This window comes from Poecilia reticulata, chromosome 2 (assembly GCF_904066995.2).
Source record: "Poecilia reticulata chromosome 2, P_reticulata-male-v2, whole genome shotgun sequence".
In the NCBI taxonomy this organism is placed as follows: Eukaryota; Metazoa; Chordata; class Actinopteri; order Cyprinodontiformes; family Poeciliidae; genus Poecilia; species Poecilia reticulata.
In genome coordinates, this window is record NC_088831.1 from 13,781,974 (window position 1) to 13,808,187 (window position 26,214).

A 26,214-nucleotide genomic window follows, 5' to 3' on the forward strand; every position below is an offset into this window, starting at 1 on the left:
CTCTCTTCCTCTTCCTCTTCCCCAAAGGACGACATTACCATTGTAATCTCTGAAGGTTTTCCCGCTCTCCGTCGCTCTTTCTGTTTGGATTCCGTGGGAGAAGGTATGAAGTTTTATTTTCTGTGTTCAGTAAGTGTATTTTAAGCATAATAGTGATAGTTCAATTACTGTTCTTTTAAAATATTGTGTTTTGGAGCAGTTAATCTTTGTTTAAAGGTGATGGAACTATGTTAGCAGATATTTAGCTGCTCTTATGCTACATGAAACATTGCTAATACATACATGTGTTGAAAATAGTATCGTTCATGGTTAAACAGGCGCTGTGGAGCATTGTTAGTCCTTATGGGACGATTTTTACTGAAGTTAGTTTAGTTTTCTCTTCACTTAGTCACTATTATTTACAACATTAATGTAAGGTTTTTTCTTGACTTGATAAAAGTGAAAATAAGAACAAAAAAGACCAAACAAATCATCTGATTAATATGACGAATATCTGTGGTTACAATAGTTCACCACCAGAGGGCAGTAAGAACTAAAGAAACATAAAACTTAATAGTTTTCTCTAACTACTTTATATATTTCTGAACATATGTATGAATCTTTGTGTTTGTGTGTAATGTGTGGAATTATAATAATAACTTCCAGTATAAACTGTGATTTCTGTCCTGAATCCTGAAGCTGTGAAACTGAACCTTCAGGCTTTTTCTTCACTCTTCAATTCATCCGTTTTATTCTCTTCTAAGCAGTGAACTTTAAATTAGCTGGCTGGCATCTCGAATGAAGCAAACGCCACTGGCTGAGCAGCGCAACACTGGTTTTCAAAATAAAATAAAAGTACCATTAGTCTCACATTGAAAGAAAACAAACAACCTGTTAATTCTCTGATGTCTCATTTTTAGATGTTATATTTCATTGTTATTTTATTCTCCTGATCTGAACCAGAACCAGTCACCAGTAGTGAGTCATTTAGTTTTCAAAAAAACTAAATGAGCAAACTTAGGCAACGAGGAAACATTTCTCAACAGCAGAGACAGAAACTCACAAACATCTTCCAGTAAACGCCTACTGCATGTTCAAACTTGTTGCAACTTAAACCCTCCAGACTAAAGGAGCCCAAAGCTTAAGGGCTTAATGTTCATGAATGAATGAGTGAGGTTCATGTGAGAATCATCACAGAAAGCTACCTTCATATCAACATTGAACAACACGAGTACGTTAAATAAATTAATAAAAATCCCTGTTTAATGAACAATCAGCCACATATTTTTAGGTTTCTGGTTGTGTATTTTCAGTGAGAGTGAGAGTTCCTGTTCCAGAGAGGATTTCTGCTGCAGCAGGACCAACCATCTGATCAGGCTGTCTGGTGTTCATTCCTCTCTGGACTTCATCTATAGACCGGATCATTGTCCAAAACCCAACAACCCGTCCTAATCAGAACCAGCCATGTGAGCCTCCCTCCATGTTACCTTATCTTTCTATCTGGATTCCATTGGACTCGCCTCTCTCCTCTTCAGACGCTCAGAACGGAACAGGTGAACACACGTCTGCTGTCAGAGGGGGCGGAGCCTCAGGTGGTTGAGGTGTGGTGAGTTCTGGAGACTCAGGTCCAGTTCTCCAGTTCGCTCCGACTTGGTTTGTGTGAACAGAAGGAGAAGCAAAGATCTGATCAGGTGGGTTTTAACTTTCTACTGGTTTCCAGTCCTGACTGGTTTTCTCTCTTTGAGCTGCTGGACAGAACCAGAACCAGAACTGGGCCTGGTTCTGGTTATGATGCAGAGCTGCAGCACCTGATTTCAACCAGGATCTCTGATTTTCTTTGAGTTTTCATCTGTAACCCAGACAACCAGCTGAGTTTGCTCCTAGTTTCATAGTGGAGTCAAACTGGTACCAGTAGGTTCTGAGTGTTTGTGGGCCGGCTGAGATAATCTGGGTTCTGGTTGGTGGATGGAAAATATTTCAATATGAAGTAAATAATTTATTGATCTGAGAGGATTTCTCTGGGCTTTGATCAGTAGAAAATCTAGATTGAATCAGTCTGTAGTGACAGAGGACAGCTGATCATTTCAATCAATTATTGATCAATAATAAGTGATTATGGTGAAATAACAACACAGCGCCGCCTAGAGAATTTAAAAATCTCCACTGCTGTTATTTAGACCTGAACTGAGTTAAAACATTAAACCATCAGAACCTTAAAAAATGACTACTGGACCCGCTTACCACACACAGCAGAAAGTCGGCCATTTTGGATCAAATGTCTTTTTTTTTTTTCATTTTGACTTTACAAGAAAACATAATAAAAACATCTAATTAAAAATGTCAGATTTGTCCCGTCCAGGGGCGCTGCCAGGATCTTGGGCCCCTGACAAAAAATTTTGTTTGGGCCCCCCTGCGCAGCTGCTGATGCAATTTTTTGAGACTATTTGACCCAGAAATAGCATTAAAATTTTAAAGGCTTGCATCTGCCTTGCTTTCTTTGGTTCAATACTGATAATTAGCACAATATTTACTACTCATTAACATCCAACATTCCACATCCAGTATGCAAATTGGCTGCTTAAATGTTTTCTATTAGTTTTAGATACTGAAATGTCTCCCCACGAGCCCATCCCCATTGGATTAAGATTACTATCTTTTATGTTAGATGGTTTAATGTTGATTTGATTCATAATATTTATGAACTTAAAATCAACTTTTTGGACCCAAATTTAACATGCAATAATTAAGTTTTTCCATCTGAGAACCCAGGATGGACGTTCAAAACCATAACCTCGTAAAACTCATGTTGTTAAAACATGATCATATTTATTACAGCATCACAGTGAGACAAAGACCACAGAGAAGATTTTAATGAAGGACGATCTTCCTAAGGCTTCAGTTCTGTTTCATACTGTCCTTTAAACCCAATAATGTCCAATCAGAACCGGTTCTGATTAGAACCAGCTGATTCTAATCAGAACCGGTCATACGGTCATTCTGCAGTGACCGTATAAAGCCATGTCACTCCAGAGATCCAGGATCACAAAGATGCTAAACAGGAGGAGCTTTCTGCAGCTGATGCTGCCACCTAGTGATAGGAGCAACACATTACAGTCAGATAACAAGAAGCAGGATTTAGATATTTTCATTTCAGCCTGAAGGAAATCAGATCCTAGAATGACTGACAGTCTGCACTGATACTTAAAGAAACATTGTCCCTGTAGGAGCCATATATACATTTTAGAAACTTCATACAATATGTTGTTTTTCATTTGTTACTCTATTTGAAAAAAGATGAGCATCTGTAATTATATCTTGTTTAAGCTGATTGCGTGGTGCCTTTTGATTGGCTTTTTGACTAATTAGTTAATAAAGGATGGAAGCACTTCCTCCTTGAAGAAGTTTGGCATCTTGAGAGTTACACTCTTTTGATCTATTTTGAAACAAATCATTTTTATTTCCTTTTATTAAGTCCCATAAAGACTTAAACATAACCGCCGGATTCAAGGCTTCTTTCTTGAAGAACTGTGTCACATGCAAAGAACTTTAAGGGGCTAGACTAGTGAGAGCTTACTGCACTTAGAACCCCTAATGAAGTAAAGCGTGATAAATTGTCTCAGATTTAATTGTTTTTATGTAGTCAGTTTATATAAAACATATTACAGCTTTCATAGTATGTTTTTCTGGTGGGGTTTAAGTCTGTTTTTAAATTAGTTTTTTCCATGTTTAATCTAGTATGTTTAGGTTCCTTTCCAACTTCTTAAGAGCAAATTAGAGTGTTTATGAAATAAAAACATAAAGAATCCTCATGTTTTCCAGATAAAAGATGGCACAGCAGGAAGTCCAGCAGGATTTCGGTAAGTGATCAGAAGCAGAAACGAAGCATCAAAATACAGAATCAGTGGTCGTCACTCAGATATGAGGCAGAAACACAACAACAGGTTTAGACCTGAGGAGCTGATCGACAGACTCTGAATCTCTGGATGGAGCAACATGAATAGTTGATAATCATCATGTTTTTCTCTCAGACGTCAGATTGAATGAATCTGTTTCTGCCTACAGAGAAAAAACTTTCAGATGTTCGAGTTAAGTTTGTGGAGAGAGTTTCTGAGGAAATCCTGAAACAGCTCCTTGATGACCTTCTATCAGATGGGGTTTTTAATTACTTGGAGATAGAGGAAATACTGCAGAAGAACCCAATCAGAGCAGACAAGGCCCGCGACACCATAGATGCTGTGATGAAAAAGGGACAGAGAGCCTGCAGACTGATGATCAAACGTCTTCATCACATAGATCCGACTCTGTCCAACCAGCTGGGATTGTCCTCTGACTGCTTTGGTCCAGGTGAGACACACAGTTCATTAAAGCTGCTTTTACAGCCTTTACTTTTGAGTCAACTGTAATTGATAAATAAATTTGTCCCTTTCAAATATTTTCTGATTTCAAAACTTGTAGCAGAGAAAAAGTTAAATATATTAATCTGCTTGATGTTTGATGACACAATATGGATTCTTCTTCCAGCAACTGAATATGTGATATGTTAAGTTTTAAAACTTGATGGGTAAACATGGATTATGATGGGATTGTTTTCACCCGGAATGACGCTCCACAAGATCATTTTGTGCAGCTTGTGTACAAAAACGGAGATAAAATGAATGTTTCTGTAGATTTACTTTTAAATGAGCAGCAGCTGTGGTTAACTCTCCTCTGATGTTTTCAGCGACACTCAGCAATGGAGAACCTCAAGGTTCTCGTTGTGATGGACTAAAATAAACCCAAATATTTCAGTTTGCCTTTGTGAAATTAATTGCTGGCCTAAACATAATAATAAAGACTCAGATCAGCTGATTATTTTTCTATACAAATAAATTCTGGCACTTTATTTTTTTTAACCGTGCAACTTTATAAATTTAGGCAATGCAGTCAAAATATGTAAACCAATAACCACACATGAACTTGATTTATTTACTTTAAATCCAAATGAAAAATAGCTAATGTTATGTAGTTTGGTCTTTCATGTATGTGCAAACTGCAGCTCCGACAGAACTCTGAGCACAGCTGCATCATTTCTCTCTTTATTGCTTCCTGTTTTTCAGAGCGACAAATTAAAATCTGGAATATATTTAGATAACCATGCTGTAAATCTTCCATAAGTGATGAACATATGCAATCATAGAAAGGTGGTCAGTAGTGTCAGCTTTTTACAGGACAGACGATTAATACGTTCAAAGCCAAAAGGCTAGATAGAAAAACAGGGGAGGGCTAAGAAAATATGCAATAGGACATTTGTAAAACTTTGATCTTAATGCTCTTTTCCACACCTGATATTCCACTAAACTCATTTTGATTGGGACCAAAATTGCAACATTTGTTACATTTTCAGCTGCTGCATTTCTCAGCAGCTGAAAGTTTTCAGCAAGACAACGCAAGCCTTGAAGCGGGGCTTCTTTGGACACGCCCCCTTTTTACTCGGCACGAGCCTTGAAGCCTGGATTCAGATGGTCCATCACTACCGAGTACAGGTGAGGTTGGCTGCCTGCGTATTTACAACTGCTTGTACATTGTGGTTATAGAGCCTTTTATCAGCAGAAACTTACGGGCGTATTTACCTCCACGTTTGATCGTGAGTGGAGTGGTTCCTGCAATAAGTGCCAACATTTGTGAGCGTTCCCATTTGGGTGCAAGTGAGAAGAGCTTGGCCTGATCGGTAGTGGATTCAGTGACAAATCTTGTTTGTCACTGAATCTTGTTTATTTCTTCGTTTTAAATTGTTTTTATTATTTAGGAATCTCAACTGATCGCCACACATTTAACGCTGTTGCTTTGCCCGGACTGAGTCACAGCTTACTTGGCGGTCAAAAGAGGCCGGTGTGTGGGACACGCCCCCCGCGAAGACCAGAACAAGGAGCGGCTGCGCGCTCCGTTTCGGCCCTGTCGAGCACAAGAACTCTTTATTATTTTATTTACACTCATATTTTATATATATCTCTTTTACTGCCTGTATTTTAACAATTTTTTTTTTTTCCTTAGAGGACCGCCGGTGGTGCGCTCGGACCTGGATGCGGCGTCCGTTTTGGTGTGGTTGTGCAGTGATTAACACAAATAGGTGGAGGGTATTTCAAAGAGTGAGTGACTTCATAGGTGTTTGTTTTGATTTCTTTGTTTTGGAGCCTTTCATCCAGGACCCACCGGTAAGCCTAGTTGGATTTATTTTGTGAGTTTTCTTTTGTTCATGTACAGGTATTTTTATTCTTTTGTGATAATAAATTATTATTGACTTAACCCGTCTCTTGCTGATTGCAAAACCGGACCTGTGTCCTTTTACCGTTAATTCCTGGGTGATAACCCTAGGTGGCGTTGTTGGCAACAAACAAAATGAATTGTATGGTCAAACCACTGAATGCCACATGACGTTTTATCTTTTTCTTTAGGATAGAAAGGCACAACAAACCTATGATATAAATAGAAACGTTCCGTAAGCAGGAAAGAAATAAAAATGCATCCAAATTATTTGGACTATTTCTGAGTTAATATTGGGGTAATAAGTCATCTAATTGTGTCTCTGTTGTGTTCGTAGTTTGAATGGTTTAAAGGGCTGCTGTCAGGGCTGTTCCATCTTAGACTTAACGGACTTAAACATGCAGTGAATAAATTGACTTTCAATCAGTTTTTTTTTGCCCCAAAGAGTTAATAATAAACATGTTTTATTATAAAACACAACTGGTGATAGAGGGCGCTGCCCTTGCAGGAGGAAATAGAAAAAATAAGAAAAAACATCAGGTAAGGTAAGGAGAGGGAAAACGGCCTATCTCACACTCTGCTCTTTGCAGGGCAGAGCTTGAGATGAAGAAAAACACCTCAGCACTTAAGCACATATAAACACATATAGACAAAACAAGCCGGGTACGAGAAGGAGTATGATGTGCATATGGGTCTTATGTGAGTAATGTGTGTGTCAGACCATGAACCATAACTGAAGCACAGACAATCATTTGCTCATGATTGTCTGTGAATATAGTGTCGGGTTCACACACAGCGTAAACAGTTCAGGGCCACAGATGTTCAGGGAGGTGGGGGGCAGCAGAACAGAGCCTTCTTTAGACATAACCAGAGGAGGATAGCTGGCCAGCCTGGGGAGCCAGATTCCGATAGCAATAATTTGTTTAGGTCAGGCTGACATTCATTTAATGCCTTCCTTGAAAGTCTCGCAGGTGCTTCTCAGTGGCAAATCCAAACAGCCGAATTTAGGGTCTTCCACCTGATCCGAGTGTACAACGTTCTCCAAGGTCACACCATATTCACTCTGAGTCCGAGATCCGCTGCTTGGCCAAGCTCCTGTTCCAGGATCACACCCAGTCTGCGGCTCAGCTCTCGTATAATCTCAGTCTGAGTGTTGATCGCTCTGCAGATCCCATCAACCTTACCCAGCAGCCTCAAAGTTGCCAAAACTGCCGCCGGTATCTTCCAAAATTTCCGGTAAGATGGTTGATACCAACTCCGATTGTTGGAGTTGGTATCAACCAATTCCAACAAGCAGAAAACCTGTTAACATAAATCCAATCATGTACAGACCTTCAATATCCTCGACTGACAGCATCGTCAGACATACGGTCTTCCACTTTCATGTAGAATCCATCGTAAATCCTGCGAAGAATGTCCCGTCGGGACACGAGAGTTCCCCTTTACCGGGTTTCCCAGTGGAAAAAATTTTATCAATTGCGTTGAGAGACCAGCTGACCAGATCCATAATTTGCAACTTTGTAAGCTATTCAGAAAGAAAGACTGAAAACACAGGACACAGACGCTGAGCAGGGAAGATAGGGAGGTCACTGAGACAGAGAAAGTGCGTCCTCCTCCTGCGAAGAACAGAGCAGGGGACTGATTACCTGCGATAATAACTCAGAAATAGTCCAAATAGTTTGGTTGTATTTTTATTTCTTTCCTACTTACAGAAAGTTTCTGTTTATATTATAGGTTTGTTGTGCCTTTCTGTACTAAAGAAAAAATATATAAAACATCAGATATTTCACAAGGAGATATTAACATTCATGGAACAACCTTACTTAACCTTGTATTAAAGCAGAAAGTATGGCGGCCGCCATAAGAAAGGCTTACAGTAATCAATTATGCTGCATGAACTGATCAGTAGATTATTGCGAGGGAACACAAAACCTTTTGTGAGGGGACGCAAAGGTTTTGAGAGAGAACGCAAAAGTATTGCAAGGGAACACAAAAGAAAAAAATTCCCAATGTCAATATCAAAAATAATTGTATTCCTTATATTTAGCTGAAGTGTCTCCTCTTGTATGTTTTCTATGTTTTCAGATTTTGATATTCGGTGTCAACAGGAGCTTAAAGAGTATCTGAAGATGAAATTCCAAGGTCTCTGTGAAGGCGTCGCTGAATATGGAAGTGAAGCCGTTCTGGACCAGATCTACACAGAGCTCCACATCACAGAGGGGTTAACTAGAGAGGTCAACCAGGAACACGAGGTCAGAAAGATTGAAACGGCATCCAGGAAACAAGAAACAATCAGAAGAGAAGACATCTTTAAAGTCCCACCTGGAAGAGATCAACCAATCAGAACAGTGATGACCATGGGAGTAGCTGGCATTGGGAAAACACTGTTAACACAGAAGTTCACTCTGGACTGGGCTGAAGGCAAAACCAACCAGGACATTGATTTCATTTTTCCATTCACTTTCAAAGAGCTGAATTTGCTGAAAGAAGAAAAGTTCAGCTTATTAGGACTGATTCACAAATTATTTTCTAAAACCAAAGGAATCAGCAGCTTTGAAATGTTCCAGGTTCTGTTCATCTTTGATGGCTTGGATGAGAGTCGACTTAATCTGGACTTCCAGAACAAGGAGATCCTGACTGATGTTACAGAGTCCAGCTCAGTGGATGTTCTGGTGACAAACATCATCAGGGGAAATTTGCTTCTTTCTGCTTTCCTCTGGATAACCACACGACCTGCAGCAGCCAATCAGATCCCTGCTCAGTGTGTTGGCATGGTAACAGAGGTCAGAGGGTTCACTGACCCCCAGAAGGAGGAGTACTTCAGGAAGAAATTCATAAATGATGATGATAAGGCCCACAGGATCATCTCCCACATCCAGAAATCAAAAAGTCTCCACATTATGTGTCACATTCCAGTCTTCTGCTGGATCACTGCTAATGTTCTGGATAATGTGATGAAGACCAGAGAGGGAGGAGAGCTGCCCAAGACCCTGACTGAGATGTACATAGAGTTCCTGTTGGTTCAACTCACAATTAAGGAGGACAAGTATAGTGGAAACGCTGAAGATCCAGACAACAGGAAGTTGATTGAGTCTCTAGGAAAACTGGCTTTTGATCAGCTGCTGAAGGGAAATCTGATATTCTATGACAAAGACCTCAAACGTTGCGGCATCAACATCAAAGATGCTTCGTTGTTCTCAGGAGTTTTCACTCAAATGTTTAAAAGGGAAAGAGGAAGGCACAACATCTCTGTCTACTCCTTTGTTCATCTGAGCATCCAGGAGTTTCTGGCTGCAGTCTACATGCTCCACTGCTTCACCACCTGGAGAAAAACAAAAGTGATCAAGAGTTTGCTGGGGAAATATTATTTTTTCATTTCTTTGGGTGAATTCATGAAGAAAGTCATGGAGAAATCCCTCTGGAGTAAAAATGGCCACCTAGATCTGTTTGTCCGCTTCCTTCATGGTCTCACTGTGGAGTCCAACCAGAGACTCTTAGAAGATCTGCTGGGTCAGACAGAGAACAGTTCAGAAACCATCCAGAGAATCATCACCAACCTGAAGAAGATGAACACTGGTAGAATCTCTCCTGACAGAAGCATCAACATTTTCTACTGTCTGGTGGAGATGAACGACCTCTCATTTACTAAGGAGATCCAACGGCTGCTGGATTCAGGGAAGGAGCTCTCAATGACTGACTGTTCAGCTCTGGCCTTCATGCTGCAGATGTCAGAGGTTGTGGATGAGTTGGACCTGGAGAAGTATAACACATCAGCAGGTGGACGACTGAGACTGGTTCCAGCTGTGAGGAACTGCAGAAAGGCTCGGTGAGTCCAGATGTTTTTATTGTTTTAATGCTGATTCAGCACTATTGTCCTCCTGTTTCTTCTTTTTTCTTCAAGTTGATTCTGGGTGTTTTTGTCTTTAACTACTTCCTTCATCCTTTGGACTATTTCTTTTTTTTTACTTTATATTTTGTCGTTTGTGCAGTTTTAGAAATATAAATACATTGACCATTCAGACCCCCACTAACAAAAATTGCAGAGCATCTAGTTGAACAATTAAATGATAATAGTAAAACCCAAAGTGAGTACCTTCACAATAAAAAGAGGTAATTACATTGATCATATGTTTGGCACCAAGTTCAAGTAGACGTTTAATTTCTTCCAATATATTTTTGTCAGCAGCAAGTCTTAATGCAAATCAGTCTCTCCATTGGATGAATTTCCTTATTTGTTTCCTTCCAGACAGGGCCAGCCCAAGCCTCCATGGGGCCCTAAGCCAAATTTGGTTTTGGGGCCCTCTATCCCTGTTAACAATGTGGTCTGGCTGCAATCAGCAGTCCGATCAATAGGTCATTCACACACCTGCTATAAACTTAATGCATCTCTGGCAGTGCTGTTTACATTATAGACATGTATAATATAGGAAACATTTATTGGCCAACTGATTTATCGACCAGTTGATTTCTGGGAGCCGATTTTCTTAATTTTGGGGGATCGTGATTGGCCAATACTTACATGTGAAGCCCATCTTATCCCCTAATCTTATCTTCGTCAGCATAAATCAGCCTCTGTCCTCTTCTGCTTTGCAGTGAGAGGTTTGACTGATAGACCAACCAGGTCAGGTCTGAACATTTACAGTTAACAAGATTCACCCCACTGTTGCAACTCTGTGACTTTCTTGCTGTATTTAGCAACATTTCAGACAAAAAAAATCATATTGGCCAAAATCAAAATCGACAGGTCAAGCTTTTTAAATATCAGTAACCAGAAATCAGCCAGAAAACTCAAATCGGTGTAGCCCTACACACACACTTTCATGACATTCTTTGATTAAATAAATTCTATTAAATAAATTAGATTAAATAAATTTCTCTTAAGCATAACTCCAATAGCTAAAAATTTAATTTATACCAGATGAGTCTTTCTCCCCAAAAAATGTGGACTGGTACCGATACTGGACTGATTCTGAGCCTTCAAATGATTTTAACAGAAGTTTCATGTAACTTAGGAGTTGATGTAAAAATAATGTTTGTTTTAGCCACAAAATGATTCTGCTCAGGAGCAAACAACATATCTCCAACTACAACATTTAGCAACTCATCGAAGTAGCAGCTATGTAGCCTGACGTAGAACCATTTTGCTTGACAATATCAAACATTGAAAAGTTTTAATTATTGTTATCAAACGTTATCAAACATGACGTTTTGAAACCAAAAACACCTCAGAAATATAAAGAGCCAACCATGAGAAACAACTCATTAAAAGTTTAAACTCAGTTTCCTGTTGAACTGGACCGTTCCAGGTCGCTATCAAGCTAATTTTCTATTAGCAGCTCCACTAATCTTTCTGATAAACATTACATTACCAAGGCACATTAATAAATGTGACAACCTTGAACCTAATACAACAAAAGAAAAACAATGTCAGCCCAAATAAATAGTTATATAAAGAATCAAAAAGGCCGTAAAAAATTAATATGAGAAACTGCTTTAAGAACATAGAAAATACAAGTTAAACTAGAAAGTGTGCATTTCCTATGAAAATGCAAGTGTGAATATTGAATGCTCAATGCTGAATGCTTTGGTGAAAATGGCAAAAGCGTTTAAAGCAAACTGCTTAATCTTTGCAGAAATGTCAGAAATGGTCCATGCAGTTTGAAAAACCCAGATAAAAGCCAAAATTAGCTAAAATACTAATGATAACAAATAGGCTACCACTAGCATTACAGTAATATATTCCATGCAATGTAAAAAAATAAAAAATAATAATAATAATTAAAAGAAAAAAAGAAACGGGCTGCACAGTGGCGCAGTTGGTAAAGCTGTTGCCTTGCAGCAAGAAGGGTCTGGGTTCGATTCCCGGTCTTTCTGCATGGAGTTTGCATGTTCTCTCTGTGCATGCGTGTGTTTTCTCTGGGTACTCCGGTTTCCTCCCACAGTCCAAAAACGTGACTGTTAATTGGCCTCTCCAAATTGCCCTTAGATATGAGTGTGTGTGTGTGTGTGTGCATGGTTGTGTATCTCTGTGTTGCCCTGCAACAGACTGGCGACCTGTCCAGGGTAACCCCGCCTCTCGCCCGAAACGTTAGCTGCAGATAGGCACCAGCAATCCCCCTGACCCCACTGAGGGACAAGGGTGCAAGAAAATGGATGGATGGATGGATGGAAAAAAAGAAACATGTAAAACCTAAAATTTGAAAAGGACAGAAACGTTCCTCTATTCCTTCTGATTAAAAACGGTGGGTGAATGAAATCCAAAACTTTCATGGTTTCTGAGATATCAACATTTGTTTGGAGGCATTGTTTAGCACGGTGAATACAAAAAACATGATACATGCAGCACAATAAAAGCAATGTCAAAAGTTCAGATTATTCCCAGGTGTTAAACAGCATAAAAGCAGTTAAACTGCCCAACTTCAAAATGGCCGCTGCCTTGTGTCCTCCATGACAGCCCTGAAGCTGGATGATTGATTTTCATTAATAGGCAGAACCTGAAACATCCACTGTGAAACACAGACATTTTACATTGTAATTCTGAAATCTGCCACAGGATGGAGGTGTTTCCCCCATGGGGAAAAAAATGTAATAAAATTCATAAAAAGCTGAATACAAAAAGTATTAAGGTTATGAACACCAAGAAATATAGCCGGCATTGGGAGCTCAAGCTGCATAGTATAAAAGTTAAATGGTGAAAATAGCACAAAATATGCAGGAGAAGAAGCACGACAAAATTTATGGAGCAACCAGAAAAGTGGAAGTCAATAGTGCCTATAGCAATTCACACTAAAAAGATCAAGACCTGGTGTGGAAACTGGCCACGCCGCAGCAGGAGGCGAACTGGAGGCGCCGATGCTGCCCCCCCAAACACCACATCAATGGAGGTGGCCTTAGTGACTGTTCATAGTTAAATAAAAGAACCAGATTAAGGCTGAATGTCCTGAGTACAGAGAGGAGATTAGGTCGGCTGATTCCGGGTCAGTTAGCGTTAGCAGCTCATCGTTAGCAGCTCATCGTCAGATCTGGTGCCTTTAATAGTTCCTCCCCTATTGTTCTTTGTGTCTGATGGCTCAATAAAAACAGCACAGTGGAGCTGAGGGTTCAGCCAGGGCCACAGAGCCATTCCTGTTGTATCTGATAATCCACATTAATCTGAATCCGAAGCCAATCTGAAGCTTTTAGCTGGAGCAGGTTGACGACTGTCCACTTTCTACTTTGTTAAAGCATCAAATCCAGCAGATGAATGGAGACACAACTGGGAGCATCATGTGTCTGGTCTGCTCCCAGTTTCCTCTGTGGCAGCATTTAATAAGCTGCTGCTGGGAGCCACGTTTCTATAGAATATACTACTATTATTAATGATGAGGAGGATTCTAGATGCTGCAGCAGCAGATATGGACTAAACAAACCCAGAGATGCTAGAGGTCCACAGCAGGCTGGACTTCCTGCTCTGCTCACTTCATTTATAACTCACTTCCTGCTTGGTGGAAGATCTCAAGGAGCCAAACGGTCTAGTCCAAGTCAGTGTGAGTCAGAGCTGTGAGCAGTTCCTCCTCCTCTCCATCATCTCCAGTAGTTTCCTTCATTCAGCTCAGTCAGCCTCTTCATCAGCTGCTGCAGCTCCTTTGAGGCTCTGATGCTGCAGAGAAACTGAACTTTCCTTCACAGATGATAGAAGATCTTCAACATCTGACTGAGCTGAAGGTCTGAGGACATGAAGCCTGGACCAGAACCAGAACCTGGACTTTAGTCAGGAACTGCACAGACTCTCTGTCGGGTCAAACTCAGTAAACTGAAGATCAGACTGTTATACTTTATCTGTTTATGATTAAGATTGATTTCATTAGAACTGAATTTATTTCTTCTCTCATTACAGACTTGGTGGCTGTAGGCTCAGAAAGGTTGAATGTGAAGTTGTGGCTTCAGCTCTGAAGTCCAACCCAGATCTGACTGAAGTGGAAATAAGTGAGATCAACCTAGATAAAGTTGGAGACTCTGCTATGAAGCTTCTGCTTGAGATTCTTGAGAGTTCAGTCAGTAAAGTGAAGATTCTGAGGTTTGTTTTCTCTATTTACCCAATAAAAATCATTTATTGATACTTTAATCCTTAGTTTAATTAATAATTTAATTCTTATATGTATTCTTTTAAAACAACCTGTTTAAATGTCAGAATAAAATCCTAAAAAGCATTTTACTTTACAAATTAATAATTTTCTTGTTTCAGACTGAGATTGAACTTTGTTTTTCAGTTTTTAAATTTTTTTTGATGAACAAAATGAGTAAGTAATTCAAATGAAGTTAATTAATGATGGAGATGTTTCAGTTTGGTTGGTAAAGATTCAGATTGTTTTATTTCTGATTCTCATCTTTACATCCAGAATGAAATGTTGATCCTCCAGTCGAGCCACAAACACTGACCAGTTCAAATCATCATTAATGAAACATTTAAGAAATGACTGATTGTAGAAAAGCAAATCTAGATGAACTGAATGACAGTGAGGTTTGCAGCAGCAGCAGGTTCCTCACTTTGTCCTGAAGCTGTGGTTCTGTTGGGCCGGGTCAGAGAGGAACCGTCCTCTTGGTCAGTGGGTTGGAGCCTCGTCTCTGTGATGAAGCTTCATCAGGTCACATCTCCTTAGGAAATAATGGCCTCCATTGTCTTTCAGCAGCTTTAAGAAGAACCGAAGGCCATTAATGAATAAACTGAGTGGTTCTGATCCAGTTACCAAGTCGGGTCTCCAGCTGATTATCAGGAACCAGCAGCCAAAGCCTTCAGTCTATGTAGGTTATTGTTCTATGAGCAGCAACCTGGATGAGCTGAGCTGTTATAGAGCAAAGAATGAAGGAGAGAATCTGAGCTCTGGCGTCTCAATCAGCAAACACTGAACACATGAAGAAGAAACACACACAGCTTCTCTTTACATCACAATTTATTAAAACAACAGCCCAACTTTACAGTTAAATTACTGGATCAATAAAGTCTGATGGTCACTAAACTGGAAACTTTAAACTGAAACTACAAACAAATAATCAGCAGAAAACAGAATAAATCTCAATCAAGCTGCTGAGAGAGAGAGCAAGGCTATGCTAGCTAAGGCTATGCTACCTAAAGCTATGCTATCTAAAGCTATGCTACCTAATGCTATGCCAGCTCATGCTAAAATGAGTTGATCAAAATTTAAAGTAAAGGACTTTTCATCTGAAGACCTAAAGATTCAATTCAGGGTGGATCAGGATTTTTTTTTACTAAATATTAGATCAAAGCCATTGGCATGAAGAATAAGAGAGACATTAAATGGAGCAAACACTGAACAAAAAAAACTAAGGTGAAATTGGATTGAGTTTGCAGTTTCTGATTCAGGAAATGGCAAAAGGGCGATTCCACCTAATGTTTCACTGCCTTCAGCATCTTTTATGAAAGAAAACAAAAAACTAAAACTGGATATAACAGCAAAATTATGGACATTTCTGATAAGGATTTCAGTTCTCATGTGGTCCAGATACAAAAAGAGAATGAAATCACCCTTTACTGAAGTTCCATAAATCACCTCAAGATTTCACCAATACCACACTTAGTTTTAAATATTCTGCTATTAGTTGATATTAATCAGGTTTAAATAGGTGTTGTATTTGAAAGATGCTGAAGGTGGTGAAAAATTAGGTGGAATTGCCTTTTATCCATTTCCTGAGTCAGAAGCTTCAATCAGAAACCAACTTCAGCTTCGTCTGAAAAAAATCCAGACCACTGAGTTTTTCTCTGAGCTCAACAGGCTGCAGGTTCTTCAGGACATGAGTTTTCTGGTCCAGACATCAGAACCAGCAGAGACTGCAGCACATGAATGTGGACCAGGTGTGTTAGGAGAGGTTCTGCACATGCTCAGACTAAAGGTTCACAGTCTGACAGAGAAAGTCGACCAACTCTGGATGAAATGGTTCCTAGAAACAGGGAAGCTTTCTGGGGACTTGACTGCCTGCTCATATGGAGCTGCAGCTCATGCAGGAGTTTTATGTTGGCAGGAAGCAAAACAACATGGAAGCAGGTGATGAGTTTCCATTTTAGTGTCAATTCCACTGATGGAGCAAATTACAAGTCAGTCGTCCTCCAAACCACTGAGAGCAGCTTCCAGAGGAAATCTGAGTTAGTTCTGACAGTCAGACTCTATCAGGATGACCACAGTCTACTGGCAGAGTTCCTGGACATGAAGGAGACAGAAATAATATAAAGATCATTAATTAACAGTCCTGCAGTAAATACTGACTTTGTGAAGTTTATGGTGTTAAAGTCATTTAGTTCAAACATCTTGATTCAGCTCTTATTTTGTAGGACAGGAAATGAGATCTTACCTTTGTAAAGCTTTGTGTGCAACAAGCTTCAGCAGTTACTGAAATCATTCTCATGTGGTTCACCTGGAAAATAGATTTAAAAATGACTCATCTTCACAATCAGGTTGTTCCTTTATGATAATGTTCCCATTTCTGCAGCGTCTCTGATGAAGGATTCAGAACTTGAACTAAATGACCCAAATCAATCTGACAGAGAAAAAACTCAATATTTTCTAGTTGATAGTTCAGGAACTGAATCACCACAAAATGAGAAAATGATCAACTTTCAGAATCTGAGCTGTAATGGATGTTGTAAAACTCTGAATTAGATGGATTGAAATAAACCGTTTATATCTGTCATACTTAGCAATGAGCTGCAGTTAAAATACAACCAGCAAGAAAAATATCATTAATAGATTAATTAACAAAAACTGGAGACATAAAATATCTGATGATAAATGATGGTACAGAGCAGTCAGCTGATACTGAGACTGTAAGGAAACATGGAGAGAGAAAAAACATCCGACTGAGTTTAAGATCCTGAGAAACTTTTAGAAAAACTTTGAGTTTGTTTTTTGATCAAATGTTCTGGTTCTGCTCTGGCTTGGACTCTTTAAACCAGTTTGACTGGATCAGATGTTAGAATCAGTTCATCATGTTTCATTTACATTCAGGGAAATTAATTTTCTACATTTTTCTACATTATTTATTTGTTCTTATTTCAGTTTTAACTGCATCTTGTTGGCTTCAGCTCATCTTTTATTCTTTATTCAGATTGTTTGGCTGCAGTTTGTCAGAAACCAGCTGGACTTCTCTGTTCTCAGCTCTGAAGTCCAAACCGACCCATCTGACAGGACTGGACCTGATCACCACCAACCTGGGAGATTCTGGACTGAAGGAGCTCTGTGGTTTTCTACAGACTGAAGGCTGCAGACTGGAGATATTGGAGTATTTTAATTATATAATTATTGATATTTCTGTGAATAATTACTGTATTTTCCAGAGTTGCAGGGCCAGTGTCCTGCAACTCTTGGATGTCTCCCTGGTCCAACACACTTGAATCCAACAGCCCAATCAACTCCTAAGTGCAGTCAAGTTCTCCAGAGTCCTGCTAACGACCTCATTATTTGACTCAGGTGTGTTGAATTGGAGATGCATCTAAAAGTTGCAGGAGACGGGCCCTCGAGGACCAAGTTTGCCCACCCCTGTTCCAGACTATAGAGCGCACCATACTATAAGCTGCACCTACAAATTTTTTAAAGAAAACTGGAAACGTACATATATAAGCCGCTGGTATCTAGCCGCTCTATTTTTTCCATAAGGACCCAGCAGAGGGCTGCGCCCTAATAACTGCTGGATATACGCAGCGCTCCGTCTTCAAAGCTGAACCATGGTTTCGTTCAGGCCGAGCTTACGTGCAGCTTCTCTATTTCCCTCCTGTAGTGTCAGATCAATAGCCCTCAACTTAAAAGCAGCGTCATATGAGTTTGAAAACATTTCTCCGTCGTACCTGCTGCTAGAATGTTCTTGTTCTAAATCAGTGTTTCTCAACCCTGGTCCTCACTGCCCCCCTCTCCTGCATGTTTTACGTATTTCCCTTCTGCCACACACCTGAATTGTATCTCCAGGTGATTAACAGGCTTCTGCAGTACTTGATGGTCATTCAATCATTTGAATCAGATGTTCTGGAATAGAGGCACATCTAAAACATGCAGAGCAGGGGGGCAGTGAGGACCAGGGTTGAGAAACACTGCTCAAAATGAAAATTAGCACCTTCTTCTTTGATTTCCAATTTTGACTTCCAATGATTCACTTCCTGCTAAAGAGCCCACTGGTGGTTTAAAAAAATTCACAGAAAAGCCGCACCGTGCGTAGGAAAAAGTAGCGGCTGATAGTCCGGAAAATACGGTATATATAAATGATCATAAATCAAAGTTCATATCTTCTGTTCTAATAAATATTTTCTGACTTTGTTCCTGGACTTGGATCCAGAGTTTAATTTAGTCCCTCTGTGTAACTGAGTTGAACCTGCTGATCTGAGGTCAGAACAGGGCAGCATTCAGACCCCCAGTGTGTAGAAATCCCTCTCAGGTAAAACAGGTCAAAGGTCATTCAACCCAGTTTAGAAAAGTGAATTCCAGCTCCTGGAATCTGACAGGAACAAATCAATAATCAATGATTGATGCTTCAACACGTTGGCGGCGCTAAAAGACACTGATTTTGGATCGGTGGGGAGTCACATGACGGACGGACGGAAGCAACAAACTAACAAGCAAACAAACAAACGAAGACGGTAGGAGCGATTTGGCGGATTGCATAAACTGTGCATTGACTGTAGCAGCATGGCTTCTACTTCAGGAGGGAATAGTGGTAATGAAATGGAATGGGTAATATCAAGGTCAGCAAGAATGAAAAGAACACTTAGGAAAAGACAAGAAAGGGAAAGAAGTTGGTCGGAAGAAAGCGAAGCCAGAGAAGAAACCAATAAAAAGACAAAAACTAACGACAGCACGAGTTCAAGAGAAAAGAATAACTGGAATAGAGAAGTGGAATTTAAGGCAATAGTGGAATTTAAGCAAGAAGGAGGATTTATCCACCCAATTAAACTGACTAGAGCAATAGAGAAAGAGATAGGAAAAATTAAAACGGCTAGAATCATGAGTAACAAAAGAGTGCTAATCTATGCTAGCAATGAAACTCAACAACAAAAAATAATCAAAATGGAAAACTTGATGGGGGAGAGAATTAAAGCACATATTCCAGGGTCCCTAGCAAGGCTGAGGGGAGTGATATCAGGAGTCCCAACAGAAATATCAATGGAGGAGTTGAAAAAAGAAATTAAAGGAGGAAAGTTAACAGATGCCACCAGGATTAAAAGTAAAAGAGATGGAGAACTTAAAGATACAATGGCAGTAATTCTACAATTTGAAAACCTCATGCCAGAAAATATTCAACTAGGATACTTAAATTACAAAGTCAGAGAATACATCCCAAAACCTCTCAGATGCTTCGCTTGCCAAAGAATAGGACACATCGCAAAAGATTGTAAAGGAAAACCCAGGTGTGCAAGATGCGGAGGGCCACACGAATATGGAAAATGTGGAAAAGAAGCTAAAATCAAATGCTGTAACTGTGGAGGAGAACATAGTGCAGCATATGGAGGATGCAAAATACAAAAGGAAGCTAAAGAAGCTCAAAGAATCAAAATAACAGAAAGAGTCTCATACGCAGAAGCCTTAAAAAGAGCTAGGAAAAATGACCCAAAAGAAATTAGAACAGGAGAAACGGAACAAAGAAACACAATTTGGAGTTCAAATCAAGGGCAGAAGGAGCAAAGACAAAGCTTAGCGCCAACAACAATTATTCAAAAAACATGTTCACACAAATGTAAAGTGGATGAAAACTCAATGGTGGTGAAAAAAGAAAACTTTATTGCATTTATGTGCCACATTATTAATGTCACAGTGCAAATGAAGAAGAAAAGTGATAAAATAAAAGCAATTGTAACAGCGGCAGGAAGATTCCTAGATATGAAAGAAATTCAAGCAGACCAGATTCACACCATCTTAAGTGCCACAGAAACGACAGAGAACACCCAGGAATAAACTCTCATAATAAGTATTCATATTCTTCAATGGAATGCTAGAAGTTTAATTACCAATGGACAAGAACTTAAAAAATATATTTATGATTTAGAAATAATTCCAGACATAATATGTATACAAGAAACATGGCTGAAACCTAATCTAGAATTTAAAATCCCAGGATATAATGTAGAAAGACAGGACAGAAGTAAAGGTAGTGGAGGTGGATGTGCCACCCTAATTAAGGATGGAATAGCATACAAGAGAAACATAATAAATAAAGATATAGAATGTGTAAATATAGAACTATTCAAACTAAGAAAGTATGGAAATATTACATGTATAAATTATTACAACCCTTGTAAAAGTCTGAATAAGAAAATATTTACAGAAATTGCAGGAAATATAAATAAAAGAGAACTATGGTGTGGTGACTTTAACGCACATAATAGGCTATGGGGTAGCAAGAAAACAAATCACAACGGTAGCATAATTGAAGAAATGATGGATGAAAGGTCACTGGTCTGTCTAAATAATGGAAAGGATATAAGAATAAATATATACAAAAATACAATGTCATGTCTAGATATTACATTAATAACCAACTGTCTTGTTAGTGCATGTGAATGGGATATTCACAGAGAGACTACACTAGGCAGTGATCACTTTCCAGTAAGCACATTAATTAATGACGATATAAATAGGCAACAAGAATTCATAATTACAAGATGGTGCTTTAAAAAAGCTAACTGGGAAAAATTCAAAAATAATTGTGAAAAAACCAGCCACAAGATTGCATTAAATAATAACATTGAGGAATGCACAAAACAGATAACAGAACACATCCTAAATGCTGCAAATCTCAGCATACCAAAAATCAAAATCAAAGGTAAGAAAAAAGTAGTTCCCTGGTGGAATGATGAGTGCAGTACAGCAATTAAAGAACGTAACAAAGCATTTAGAATACTACAGAAAAATTTAACAACCGAAAACCTAATTGATTATAAAAAGAAAAGAGCAATAGCGCGGAGAACTATTAAAGGAGCTAAAAAGAAAACATGGAGAGAATATTGTTCCTCAATAGGCCCAGAAATTAAATTACAGAATGTCTGGTCAATGTTTAAGAAAATGACGGGGAAAAGAAACGAAGTTAAAATACCAGCATTAGTACGAGGACAAGATACATTAGTGTTAAATAAAGATAAAGCAGAACTATTAGGGGAGACTTTTGCTGCAGTACACAGTGGAGAGCATCTTACAAACACTCATAGACAGCAGAAAATACAAAAATTAGGAAAGTATAAAAATATATTAGAAAAATGTCAGAAATGCAAGTCATCACTAGACATGAATATAACCATGAAGGAAATGAAAACGGTACTAAAAGGGACAGGAAACTCAGCACCAGGGGAGGATCAACTATGCTATATTATGTTTCAACAAATACCAGAAGTAACATTGAAATTAATATTACAACTATTTAATAGAATATGGAACGAAGGTCTAATACCAAATAGCTGGAAAAGGGCAATAATACTTCCATTTAATAAACCAGGGAAAGACCCTACTAGCCCTAATAACTATAGACCAATAGCTTTAACCTCGCATTTAAGTAAATGGATGGAGAAAATAATAGTTAATAGATTAGGATATTTTTTGGAACATAAAAAACTAATAAATGGATACCAGTGTGGCTTTAGAACAGGAAGATCAACTATGGATGCCCTAGCCAGAGTATGTAATGACATGGAGAAAGCTCTGAAAATGAAGGAAATAATGATTATAGTATTCTTTGATATAGAAAAAGCATACGACTCACTGTGGAAAGAAGGATTACTTATAAAAATCAAACAGATGGGGATTGGTGGAAAGATGTTCAACTGGGTAGCAGACTTTCTGAGGGATAGGAAAATAAAAGTTAAGATCGGAAACGATTACTCAAAAGAGCTTAATGTGGAGAATGGGATTCCGCAAGGAAGTGCAATCAGCCCAATATTATTTAATATAATGATCAATGATATCTTTTCTGACACTGATAAATGCATAAATTCTGCATTATACGCAGATGATGGAGCCATATGGATGAGAGGAAAAAACGTAAAGTTCGTAGTAGAAAAAATTAAAAAAGCAATTAAGAAAGTAGAAAAATGGTCATATGAATGGGGCTTCAAACTATCAACAAGCAAGTCCTGCTTTATGGTTATCACAAATAAAAGAAACATAGATGCAGGAACACTAACATTATACGGACAACCTATAGAAAGAGTTAAAGACTTTAAATACTTAGGACTATGGATAGATAAGTCCTATACATGGAAAATACATATAGAAAAGCTAGAAACTAAATGTAAGAAGATCATAAATTTACTTAAGGCTGTGGCTGGAAATAACTGGGGTGCAGACAAAGAGTCATTATTAAACATATATAGGGCTCTTATGAGAACAATAATTGATTATGGCAGTTTCATATATAGAGCAGCAGCTAAAACAACACTTCAAAAGATAGACAGACTTCAAAGTAGGGCTTTACGTATATGTACAGGAGCGGTTAAAACGACACCTATTAATGCTCTTCTAATAGAAACTGGAGAAACCCCGCTAGAAATGAGAAGAACAAAATTAGCCTTAGTATATTGGATGAAAATCAAAAGTAATGGAGATGAAAACATAACATCAAATATAATAAAAAACTGTTGGGAATATACAAAGTTCCAGAGTAATGGATTCGGATGGATGATTAATAAACTAACCAAAAAATACGGACTAGAGGATAAGGAAATAGCTCAAATTAATCCAATTAGTGTTATTCCCCCATGGATATTTCCTGAAACTAATGTAGACATGACAATTCTTAAAATGAAAAGAGACTGGAAGTTAAATGAAATAGGTGTAAAGACTAATGTATATTTAAGGGAAACATATTATAACTACCTTGAAATCTACTCAGACGGATCAAAAAATTCCAAAGGATGTGTGGGAATAGGAATTAATATACCCGAGTTTGAAATTAACATCTCCAAAAGAATATCAGACCACCTATCTGTTTTCACTGCAGAAATGATGGCAGTTATATTAAGCTTACAATGGATAGAGGAGGTTCGCCCAGACAGGGTGGTGATATGTTCAGATTCTAAAGCAGTATTAGAAAGCATCCAGGGAGAAGGAAATAATAGAAAAGATCTAGTATTAGAAACAATACATAGTTTATTTAGACTATATAGAGGTGGTACCGATGTCCGGTTTTGCTGGGTACCAGCTCATGAAGGGGTTAAAGGAAACGAAAAAGCAGACAAATTAGCAAAAAGGGCCTTAGAAATGGCAATAACAATTAGAATTCCTTTTGGGAAAGGGGAAGGGAAATCATGCATCAAAAATAAAGAAATAGAAGAATGGCAAAAAAGATGGAATGAAGGAAAAAAGGGAGAAGACTATATAAAGTCCAAAAATCAGTACAAATAACAAATATTAACGAGAGAAACAGAAGGGAAGAAATAATCATGACCAGACTAAGAGTAGGTCATACCTATTTAAATGACACCTTATATTTAATAGGGAAGAAAAATAATGATAAATGTGAAGGATGTGGGGAGAAAGAAAATGTAGAACACGTATTAATGAACTGTAGAATATATGAATCCGAAAGGGAATATTTGAAAAGAATAGTCAGAAGGACAGGACAAGAATGGAGTCTCAAAGGAATATTAGGAAATGAAGGAAACATAAAAGATATTTATAGACTAAGGAAAGCACTATTTACATTTCTTAAAAACACAAGATTAATAAATAGAATTTAAAAGATGTAGAGAAATGCTGCTACACACTCATGCACAGTAGGTGGCGGTATGCACCTTAAAGTTGCTTGCAATCCGCCATAATAGAAAAGAAGAAGAAGAAGAAGATGCTTCAACACTTTGATCAGAGCCTGGACCCAGTACCAGGTTCTGGTTCTGGTTCTGAAGTCAGCAGGTCTTTATTGAAGCAGCAGCTTGTTGGCTTTAATATTTATGAGAATCTTTAACTGGTTCTGTTGGATTAACTGGTTCACCTGCATCCTGTTGGCTTCAGCTCATCTTTTATTCTTTATTCAGGTTGATGGACTGCAGTTTGTCAAAGATCAGCTGTGATTTTCTGGCCTCAGCTTTGAAGTCCAACAGTCTCCATCTGACAGAACTGGACCTGAGAAACAACAACCTGGAGGATTCAGATGTTCAGCAGCTGAAGGATCTTGTAGAGACTTTACAGTAAGTAAATGTTTGTAGTGAGTCCAGCTGCTGTCAGCATATTGAACTAAACCCAGTTAGCATCAGAGCAAAGCTCCAGTTTTCCCAGTAAAGTTGCAGCTTCTCAGTGGGAGGAGAATGGTTCAGGCTTCCTGATTGGACACAGAGACAGCAATCAGCCAATCAGAGGAGCAGCAGCTTGTTGTGTTCCTGTGTTTGGGTTTATGTGAAGATGAGTGTTGTTGCTGTGTCCATGTCTCCAGGAAGTCCAGCTGGACTCCAGCGTCCAGCCGTCCAACATGTCTAGAGACAGTGGTCCTCATTCATCAAACTGTGGCAGCAGCAGATCTGATCTCAGATCTGTTTGTTCTCTCAGTTCAACAGGAAACAACTGATCAGGTTCATCTTGGTCACAGCTCTGAGATCAGTCTGACTGCAGCCTGGAAACCATCTACTGGATGTGCTGCGTCACTGACTGCTGCTGGAGAGGCTGGAAACACTCACTGATCTGATCTCTCCATCCTTCTTCTCTCTGCAGGTGGGCGGGAGATGTGTTCCTGTAGAGAACGGTCTCTGTGTCCTGCTGATCTCAGAGGTTGAACCTTCATCACTTTCAGTCTAAAGAGACTCTGACTGGATCATGATGATGACCTCTGACCTCCAAGATGTTCCTCCTGTTTATTTTTTCATGTCTGTCATTTAGTGTCTGATATTGTTTGTCTCTTTGGATCAATAAAGATCCGATTCAAACTGGGCTCCATTTAGAGGCTTCATGGAGTTTTGATCTGAACTGGATTCAACTGGAAAGTTGATCTTTTTTCTCTGATTCATTTTCATCCTGGAACCAGAAATGATCATAGAATGGAAACATGGGAATCATTTTCAGTTCAGCTCTGAATCATGAAAGACACTTCAAACCTCTTTTCTCTGCTGCTTCTTCTTCTGCTGACATCAAAATGTTCCTCAAAGCTCCCAGATAAAAGATGCTTTACTGGAAACTGCAGAGAAACTTCAGCTTCCATCACAGAAACCAGTTTAACCAGTTGTCCCACTGGATGTCCCACAGAAACTCTGATGTTAGAGCAGTTTTCAGGAACATCCAGCATTTTATCTGAAAAACAATAAAGATTTGACATATTTTTTTCTTTTTATAGTCATTCTGAAATCTCTAATTAAGTTTTGCATCATAGTCATTGATTCTTTAATATTTCTCAGTTTGTTTCGGTCATTAACTTTTTAACTCCATATTTCATGTTTTGTGTTTTCTAGAGAACTTTAGGTATCACATTAGGCTCTTTACTGTGATTTTACTGATTTATTCAGACCTCAGAGAATCACTGGGATAATGTGCTGATTGGTTCATGTTATTTGTTTTCATATTTATTCTAATGTGATGTGGATTCATGGCCAATAAAAGTTTTTAATAATTTTCTTTGTTTTTTCTTTTCATTTATCTGCATACAAATATAGTAACTGCACCTTTATTTTAATCGTCTGACATGTAGATTATTGTATTCAGAAAACAAAGAAATAAATATATTTTAAAGTTTTCATCTTTACTTTTACAGCTTTATTTAGTAAAAACAGAAACATCCTGTGATGTTGATCTGAGCTTTTTAAAGTGTTTAATTAAGTTAGAAGTTTGTTTTGTGTTATTCATCCTGAAGGTGTTTAAATAAAACACATGGGAACCACTTAATCGATGTTGTTTTTCCTCCAACTTCTTAAATTGCTTCAAACTATAAAAGTACTATTATAATACTTTCCGGTGTTTCATTTTGAAAGATCCCACAGGAAGCGTATGTATGATTTTTCCAGCTTCATCGTAATTGAAGTCACCACGTTTAGCCACCAGAGGGCATAAACCC

At 38.6% G+C, this 26,214-nt stretch overlaps 1 protein-coding gene across 8 annotated transcripts; it reads left to right on the forward strand.

Moving 5' to 3' along the window:
• Window positions 1–25,776, forward strand: LOC103457860 (NLR family CARD domain-containing protein 3-like). 8 transcript variants are annotated; one of them, XM_081612903.1, is made up of 10 exons: window positions 2–103; window positions 1,293–1,445; window positions 1,515–1,670; window positions 3,799–3,836; window positions 4,042–4,323; window positions 8,305–10,045; window positions 14,096–14,275; window positions 17,317–17,490; window positions 24,215–24,367; window positions 24,885–25,776. In XM_081612903.1, the coding sequence occupies exons 4-10, from the start codon at window positions 3,806–3,808 to the stop codon at window positions 24,907–24,909; spliced, it is 2,586 nt and encodes an 861-aa protein (XP_081469029.1). In that variant the 5' UTR covers window positions 2–103; window positions 1,293–1,445; window positions 1,515–1,670; window positions 3,799–3,805; the 3' UTR covers window positions 24,910–25,776. The 8 variants fall into 8 exon arrangements, 7 of the variants coding, with proteins under 7 accessions (XP_081469032.1, XP_081469042.1, XP_081469049.1 ...); XM_081612897.1 differs by having other exon boundaries at window positions 1,293–1,670; XR_014089900.1 differs by lacking the exon at window positions 24,885–25,776 and having other exon boundaries at window positions 1–103; window positions 1,293–1,670; window positions 17,317–17,678; window positions 24,215–24,307.
• The last annotated feature ends 438 nt before the right edge of the window (window positions 25,777–26,214 follow it).